An 8,841-nucleotide genomic window follows, 5' to 3' on the forward strand; every position below is an offset into this window, starting at 1 on the left:
ACACGAGAAATTTTATTTTATTCAGTATGTATTATACTTTGCAAAAATATTTTCAGGAATATTTTTCTCAAATCATTATCTAATATCAAAAATGTAAAGCAAATGAAAATTATAAATTATTTTAAAAAATGAATATTAATATTGTTTTTTATAAGGATTACACATTATTTCTATTAAATTAAATGAGAATATTTCATATTTATTAAATTACGTAATTCTAAGAGAAATTTGCAATAAAATTTTTATAAGTTAATTATTATGTGTAGGCCAAGAATTTAACTTTTTCTACTATTTTATGCTAGCAGAGTGTAAAGAGTAACAGGATATTTGTATAGCTGATTCCAGATGATTATATGATTACTTAATTATGATAATATGCAGGGTAAACGAATAATTGTTTTTGTCTATTGTTAAAAGAATGTTGATATAGCTTTATGTAATCAACAATTTATATCTTTATATTTTGCATGGAGATAATATAGATTTACTACCTATTTTATTGTACAGATTTTGTTAAAATATATTACTGTGTAAAATAAATTAGCTATTTGCTACTAGTTCCTTTCATAATAATAATTTTTAATACAAAATTAGGTGATATTTTTAATATTATTTACTGTATTCGTAAATTAAATAAATTTCTCTCTTAAGACCCTGTGCATAATGGAGGAAATACTAGCAACAGGAATAAACAATAAATATTAAAGAAATAAAAAATTAAATAGAAATTGAATATAAACATAACACACAATGGATACAAATAAAATGTACGACATATCATATGGCATATATGTATCCATTGTACGTTAAATATGTTTAATCTCTATTTAATATCCAACATTTATTCTTATTTCTAATATTTCTCCTATTGTGTGAAAGATTTAATTTTAATAAAAAAAAATTTTTAATTAAATTTATTTAAAAACATTTACAGAATCTTCTGTTGTCTTAAAATCTTCTCTCATTAATTTATTTCTTCTTCTATTAACGCAATCCAAGTATATTACGGGCCTAGAACAAAAATATAATTTTATATATATCTCAAAAAAGGCTCATAAATTTAATTATAATCAATCAGAATTAATCTACCGTTATAAAAACAGCAGAAGCTGTTTCTTTAACTCGATTTAAAGCTTCATCTGGCTTAATTGAACTGGAAAGCATTGTCTGCATTTGTAAAATATCCTTTAGTCGTCTCTCCAGGAACAACCATGTTTCTTTGTGGTCTTCACTTGTATCTTGCAACATGTACAATTCAGTAGCTTTATAAATAGTCGCTAGTATCATTCTCCTGGTATACCAGTTAATCTAATCAAAGTAATGTACTCTATTTAAACAGCACATCCGAACAATATCTTTCTTATACTAACAGATAAATATTAGTGATACGACTTACATCAACCGATCTATCGCCAGCATAGTAGCAGATATCATCGACTAAAGTTAATAAATTTGCTAAAGCAGTTGGTACGTTCGGTGGAAGGGACATAATAGCCAATGCTTGTGACCAAGTTTTTTTGTAGGGGATCACCATTCTCAACCGTGTTTCTACAGCGTCACAAACTTGTTGTTCTGGTGTCTTCTGCGAACTTAAGGAATTCGCTTCTTTTTCTAGGATTTCATTTAATTCCCGGTTACACATAGAGTAAAAGTATTCCACTAAAGCCGCACTACCTTTTGGAAACAATCCATGCATCACGCCCGGATATCCAATTGATTCAGCACCTTTAGCATCATATCTGATTATAACATTTTATTTAATTTGTACATAAATATAACGCGATATTTTAACAACACGATAATAGAAAAATTAATTATAAGATAGAATAGAATATAAAAAATGATTTAAATTACCAGCACTAATAGCCTGTTTGCTCCATCCCATGTCAGGAACAAATTTTAAAGAAGCGCCAAGTATTTTTAACTTAATATTTTTTTCATATTCCTCATCATTCTCCTCATGAATAGATTGTTGTAATTCCGCTTTTCTATTGTCATTTTCAAATTGATCGGCCAGCAAAGCCCTAGAAGTCCATAAACATCTAAAACCTAATAAATCAATATCTACTTTTAAAATTATCTAACAATAATAATAAGATATGCGTTAAATATATTACATAAGATATAAGAATTATTAGCAGAAATTAATTCTAATTTAATGTTTACTACAAATATGATATTAATACAATACACAATCTACTTAAAAAATTTTTTTATTAAATTTAAACAATTACAATTTTATGATCTAAAACTATTACAATTTTATGATAGTATGACGTTTTCATGATTGATTTTATTTCTATTCAGGTAATACATTCATCAGATTTTTCCACCAATTTTTCATTCATATCTATACATTCATTAACTCGTATAAGAATGCTTTCCATTACATCTAAACCATTTATCACTTGATAACAGACAGAAATTTTTTCGTGAAGTGGCATAACTGGTAATTGTTCGCCACCAACAGTCAATGTAACTTCCATATGAGCCTTCATTAACTTGCTATAATCTTGATTTTTAGCTAAATCCTTTTTCTGTTGCTCCAAATCTTTTTTCTTCACTCTCCAATGTGCTCTGCATAAGTCTATACCTTCTCTTAATGGATTCAAATAATTAGTTTTCAGTATATCTATCATATTCCAAATACCTGTCTCGTTGTTCTTATCTCTGATAAACAAAAATCTCAGCAAGTTCAGCGCAGTAATGATTTCGTCTGATATTTCCACCACATCAGACGAACTTCCATGAGATAGATTGCAAATCTTTTTCAATAACAATTCCATATTTTTTCCAAGAAATTGGGGATTTCGTGGAGTTGAATCGAGACATTCGATGATAGAAGATTTAAATATGCCAGTGATAAAGCTTAATAGGCCAGAATGTTCGATATTCTCATATAAATACAAGATAATAATATATCTAGCTTGCATGTTAAATATCTCAATATAGTTTTGAAAAATGCGTACTGCCTTCTTCCGTTGCTCATCACTATTAGAGTAAATCATCACTTTAGCGATTGATTGAAACAATTCTGTATATATTTCCAGGCTCAACACCTCAGAATCTAAGGAGCGAAGTGAAATGCGTTTTATAACACTTTCCATAAAAATTAATCCAGTGGAGATTGAATAATCTTCGCTAAGCAGTATTTTGAAAAAATATGCACATGTTTCAAGGATATAATAAGAATTATATATTTGTGGTACATTTATCCAATAATTTTCTTGAGTAATTATGTAAAAATAAAAATTAGCATAAGCCATATTAGATATGTTTTGACTCCAATCTAAGATTGTAGAACAAAAAGAAGATTCAATATTTGTTTTTAGATATTTGCGTAATGTTTTAACATGAGTAGATTCTCTTTGACGTTTGCTAACAATATCTAAAAAATATAATATATCTCCAGTGAGGTAAAGTGTTTGTGTTACTATGTTATCCGCGATTTCTTTATATGTTATTTCTTCACTGATGTATTTGTTCAAACAGCAAAAAGGTTTCCCACACAGGAAAATAAAAAAACTCAAGAGACGATTTCCAAGTAGAGATCCTTTTTCCTGTTTAGAATTGATATCTATTGCCTCTTGTACCAATGGTTCTAGAAACACTATGATTGCCTTATATGTATTTACAATTCTGTCATTAGCTGCTTCTGGATCATCGGCTTCATCTGGCAGTGGTAGATCCTCAAGGTACATCTTGATTGCATCAAAATACCAATCGATGGTTTTACTCTTATTTCGTACCAGCATTAAACAAGTCTGCATTGCACCCAAAATGGTACAGAAATTTACATGGTCACTCGCCCGCTTTAAATATCTTGGGAACTCTATGATGGCTATTGTAGGCTCGCAATTCTCAGTTAAAAACGTCAATACATTTAAACAGCAATCGAACATCGCTTTGTGATGTTGTAACACAGAGCTCGTAAGATTCGGAACGATGGCAGACATGATGCCGCATAAGCTATTTTCAGTCATCAAGTGATCCTCTTTCAAAACCTGTATAGCTTCTGTAGTTTTACACTTGTCCAAAAGGTCGATAACTCGGCTGATAAATACTTCTGTCATCTTGGTAAAGCTTCCGATGTCGAAAACATATAAAAATTATATGCAGATAACATTATTCTTCGAAAAAAGTATTTATATTATTTTTTATATATATTTATGTGTTTACCTTCTTGTGTCGATCTCAAGTAATTCCTGCTTTATTGTTCGTTACTTGTTCGAAAGATTTTTTTATCAAAAAAATATAAATATGCAGATATATGTATTCCTTATTTTCGCCTTTGAGGAGGAAATATCAAACACGAATCTCTCTCTTTCGAAAACGCGTCTTTAAGCGAAATTACGTCTTCGCGCAAGAACGTAGGTTAGGTTACACGAAATGTCACGCACCCTCCTACTCTCAACATGAAAAGGCACGGAATTGCGTAGAATGGAATCTAACGACAATCAGATCGAGAGCGAGCGGTCGATTGAAAAGTCACAAAGACAAAGATTCCTAGAAAAAAGGTTTCGTAGGAAGAAGGGTAGGACAAAATAGGACAAAGCGTGGGATGGAAGTTCAGCTCGCGAGCATCGCTAACAATTTGCTTACCGGTCGCTGCAAATTTGCTCCGTGCCAAGCGGAACGAATTAAACATTGCCATGTCACTAAATATCTCAAGCTCCTATCGCTAAAAAAATTCCGACAAATGCATGTTCTTGAGATGCGATTAGAATTTCGCTGGATTTTCGCGAGACTGTTTCTAGTTTCTACATCTGACGGTCTGACGCCGCGGCGTTTCTCATATTTGATGAGAGTCAAGAATGGATTATATTCGAAAGCACATTTTTTTTTCGGAGCAATCTGAAAATGATAATGTGAATTTCCACTTAATGCAGAATTTAAAATAATATTGATATTAATAAAGATAAAAAGGTGAACAAGATAAGTCTAACCTGACTTGCATATCAAAGAATTGAAAGGCATGGTAATGCATGGAGATCACATGGGATTCAGCCAATCAGAGAAAAGAAACGTTGCTTTTTTTATTCCAATTGAAGCATAATGTCGATTGGCTACGTTTGATCGTGATTTATCGTCGAGACCAATGAACACACATCGATTCACGTCGGAGGTCGGAGCCGTCTGCTGAGTTTTGTATACTCGTGAATGATGTCTTTTTTTAACCTTAAATGCGCTCTGCGCAATTTCAGTTTTGTGATCGAAGAGAATTCACTTGATTAAAGTTATCGCGTTAAATCAAACTAGAAGATTTCACTACAGGAATTTGCTTTCTTTGGAAATGGGCGATTCGGATGAGGAGAATTACGCGACATTTGGTGTTCCTCTTGACCCTTTGGATGAAGGTATACGAACAGAATAAATTATAGTACTCAAGAATATATTGTGTTATATCCTTTTTGTTGCGTTATATTAAAAAGTTTTGATCTCACAGAGAACATTCCGCGAAAGAAGCCCATCACGATCGAGGATCAATATGCATATGACACCCAAGGTAGACGTAGGTTTCACGGAGCCTTTACAGGTGGTTTCTCAGCAGGATACTTTAACACCGTCGGCACTCGCGATGGTTGGAGACCACAGCAATTCAAGTCTTCCAGGAGCAGCAAGGCAGACAATGTTGTTCAGCGACCAGAAGACTTTATGGATGAAGAGGATACTAGTCTCTTTGGGATAGCTCCTAAAGGTATTCGAGCCACCAGCGATTATGTCGATCATGGACAGAAAGGAAAAAAGAGAGAGAGGATAAGTCAGGAAGGACCTATTCCTGGTATTCCCATCTTAAAAGAGCTTTTAAGACCTGTCAAGTTAGTATTTGCAAAAATTAGTAATACCATTTAATTTCTGTTAGCTTTAAATGTTCTGTTAGTTTTGAAATTATTAACAATATGTTTTTGTTTGAGAAAAAAATAAAATGTGTTAATTATTTACTGATATATTCAATTTGTATTCCATTTAGATTTAAAGTGATATTAATTTCTGATAATTTTAAATATTTATAATTACAGAGAAACAGTGGGTATTGTCCTGCTCAAGAAAATGGGTTGGAAACCTGGTCAAGGTGTAGGTTCTAGATTGACAAAAAAAGAAAAACAAAAGATAAAGCTGCGTAATGAAAAATTAAAACTAGCACAGGACAATCTCGAAATGACAGAAAGCAATTCTGAGGATTCGGATGATGACCTCATTAATATTACTTTTGCACCTGACGATTACGAGCCATTCCGGTGTAAACCAAAAGATAATTATTTTGGCATTGGTTATTCGGGTCTAGATAGGCGAAAAGTCCTTTCCAGTCACATCAATCTATTTGACAGTCCAGCTTTTTGCATCCAAGATAAAAACAAGAAATTGTCAATTCATGGCCAGGCGTTTGGAGTTGGTGCTTTCGAAGCTGACGATGAGGATATATATGAAAAGGAAGACATGTCGAATTATGATTTTGCTTTGGGTCCCGAGCGTAAGGCAAAGACAAGATGGTCTCAGGATGGATCGAGTAGCTCGCAAACCGATTGTTTAGACAATTTTACTCACGCGAAAGAGAGACTAGAGAGTAAGAAAGTCTTCAAACCTCCAGAATTGCCGAAAAATTTTGCACCCGTACACGCTATTAGGAAAAGTAGATTTTATCCGCCGATTACAACCTCAGTAGAAAATAAACGCAGAGAACCATTGAACGCCACAGACAGAGCGCGAATCTTGGAAGACCCTGATGAATGTTCGGAAAAGTCACAGGCATCATCGAGTACATCCGTTGCCTCTAATATTATTTCAAAAACCTTGAATTTGCATGGTAAACAGCAAACAGAAGAGAGAAAAAAATTGGAGACACAACAGAAGACGACAACAAGCAACTCTTGGCTAGACAAATTAAATGCACAAAGCTTTGTCAAAGGTGGTATTGTTGGTTCCAGCAAAGACGATATGAGTAACTTAAAGAAATTAGAAGATTTTAAAGAATCTTTATCTGCACAATCAAGCACTGATAAATCAATGGAGAACGATTTCTCAAATAAGAATGAAACAAGAAAATTGTTCTTGTCTGATCCGGATAAACAGAGACGATTTGAACAATATCTTGTCTTCTTGAAGAACGGCGAAAAGGATAAGTTCGAAAGTATTCAACCACTTTCTATGACTAATTGGGAGAGAGAGCAAGAACGCGAAGAATTCGAGCAAGCTACAAAACTGGAGCAATCGAATAATTATATGGCGGATAAATTTGTACATAGTGCTAATGATACGACGGACAGAGTGGATCCGGAAAAGGACGTGGTAAAGGAAGCGGTAAGATTGAAAATGTTCGGCAAACTTACGCGACAACGGAGTGAATGGAAGCCGACGAATATCGTTTGCAAAAGATTTAATATTCCCGAACCGAAAGTCGGATACGCACCAATCGCAACGGATAGAAAATCAGCCAGATTCTCAGTCTTTGATTCTTTGGACTGGTGTAGTTCATCAAAATTCACGAAAGCCGTAGATACAGTTAAGACACAAGTGGAAGACATTCCCTTGCCATCAAGTAAAACGGAAGAAAATTTAAACGAAACAATTTCCATTGGCTCTAACGATATTCCGTCTAATATTTATCAACCTTTAGAACCTATTTCTGAAAAATTTAGAATTTTCGAAGCTTCCTATGAAAAAGTTTTTGGCAAAGGTATTCACAATATTTCTTCCGCAACAACCAAAGATGTCGAACAAAATACAGGAAATAATTTAATAGACGAAACAATTCAAGAAATGAAAGAAAAAGAAAAAACACCTGAGCCAGTATCTGTGCTTAAAGATCAATCGGAAGAAAAGAAGGATCTGTTCAAGGCGATCTTTCTCAGCAGCAGCGAGGATTCCGACAGTGAGACGGAGGATAATGTTGACAATGAGGCTGTCAAATCGATTTTGATTGGAAAAGATCCGAAGGAGATAAATATGCAACGTAATACATCGCCGCCACGAGGAATCTTTGCGAAACTAGATCTTGACAGCTTGATGACACAACCAAAACACGTTAATGACGAAAGTAAGACATGTAACATTTCAGAACCTAGTCCGCCAATTATTGGTGAATCGCAGAACGATCTTATAGATCATAACGATGTAACTAATGATAAAGAGATTGCGATACTACCAGATATGTATGGTCCGGTCCTGCCACAAAGATTATTGAAACAAGACAGTATTGCAACAACGACAGAAACTGATAATACTAATCAATTGTTCAAACCAGTATTTCGAAGTGTCGTCGTATCGAAAACTATGGAGGATTCGAAACTCGGTGGAAAATGGGTGGAACGAGATAAGATAAAAAAATCGAAAAAGAAACATAAACATAAAGATAAATATAAGAGCTCGAAGCATAAGAAAAAATCTAAGAAAGAGAAACGTTCGAAGCATTGATTTTTTTTATTTTATCATTTGATGATTCGAGTAACATAGAGAAATCGATTTATCATCAAGTAATGAAAATACCTTTTAAGTATGCATCATAACTATATTTGAGATGTTTTATGCCCAATTAAAACTGTTTCATATATTGTTTAATTATAATAATATTTATTATTTATGCACTTGTTTCGCGATGCATATATGTACAGCTGTAACATAAATTGAAAATATATATTTAGACTGTAGTTCTGATTATGTTAACAAATCTAACACTATTTGTAATATAAGGTACTTAAAATAATTCTGGGATACAGTCAGTAATACTTTATACATTATATTTTCCAATGATTGTACATTGTACAAAGGATATGTATATTTTACACACACACACTCATATTCACGAGCCATCTTTTATCTGTGAAAAATTTTCATAAGGTTGAG

The 8,841-nt window shown here is 33.0% G+C and overlaps 3 protein-coding genes across 4 annotated transcripts; 1 reads left to right on the top strand and 2 right to left on the bottom strand.

Moving 5' to 3' along the window:
* Window positions 1-868: 868 nt before the first annotated feature.
* LOC108691287 (ubiquinone biosynthesis protein COQ9, mitochondrial) lies at window positions 869-4,994 on the bottom strand. 2 transcript variants are annotated; one of them, XM_018198957.1, is made up of 6 exons: window positions 4,947-4,994; window positions 4,603-4,854; window positions 1,855-2,049; window positions 1,397-1,725; window positions 1,090-1,308; window positions 869-1,011 (listed from the first exon to the last, which is right to left on the bottom strand). In XM_018198957.1, exons 2-6 carry the CDS (start codon window positions 4,652-4,654, stop codon window positions 985-987), a joined length of 822 nt encoding a protein of 273 aa, XP_018054446.1. In that variant the 5' UTR covers window positions 4,655-4,854; window positions 4,947-4,994; the 3' UTR covers window positions 869-984. The 2 variants fall into 2 exon arrangements, with proteins under 2 accessions (XP_018054446.1, XP_018054447.1); XM_018198958.1 differs by lacking the exon at window positions 4,947-4,994 and having other exon boundaries at window positions 4,603-4,862.
* Window positions 2,304-4,459, bottom strand: LOC108691286 (glomulin-like). Its single transcript, XM_018198956.1, has 2 exons — window positions 4,180-4,459; window positions 2,304-4,083 (listed from the first exon to the last, which is right to left on the bottom strand). The coding sequence occupies exon 2, from the start codon at window positions 4,071-4,073 to the stop codon at window positions 2,304-2,306; it is 1,770 nt and encodes a 589-aa protein (XP_018054445.1). The 5' UTR covers window positions 4,074-4,083; window positions 4,180-4,459.
* A 139-nt stretch (window positions 4,995-5,133) lies between the features above and the next one.
* LOC108691285 (G patch domain-containing protein 1 homolog) lies at window positions 5,134-8,412 on the top strand. The gene is made up of 3 exons (XM_018198955.1): window positions 5,134-5,357; window positions 5,447-5,819; window positions 6,021-8,412. The coding sequence occupies exons 1-3, from the start codon at window positions 5,294-5,296 to the stop codon at window positions 8,410-8,412; spliced, it is 2,829 nt and encodes a 942-aa protein (XP_018054444.1). The 5' UTR covers window positions 5,134-5,293.
* The last annotated feature ends 429 nt before the right edge of the window (window positions 8,413-8,841 follow it).

The sequence above is a fragment of the Atta colombica genome, unplaced genomic scaffold (assembly GCF_001594045.1).
Source record: "Atta colombica isolate Treedump-2 unplaced genomic scaffold, Acol1.0 scaffold45, whole genome shotgun sequence".
Classification (NCBI taxonomy): domain Eukaryota; kingdom Metazoa; phylum Arthropoda; class Insecta; order Hymenoptera; family Formicidae; genus Atta; species Atta colombica.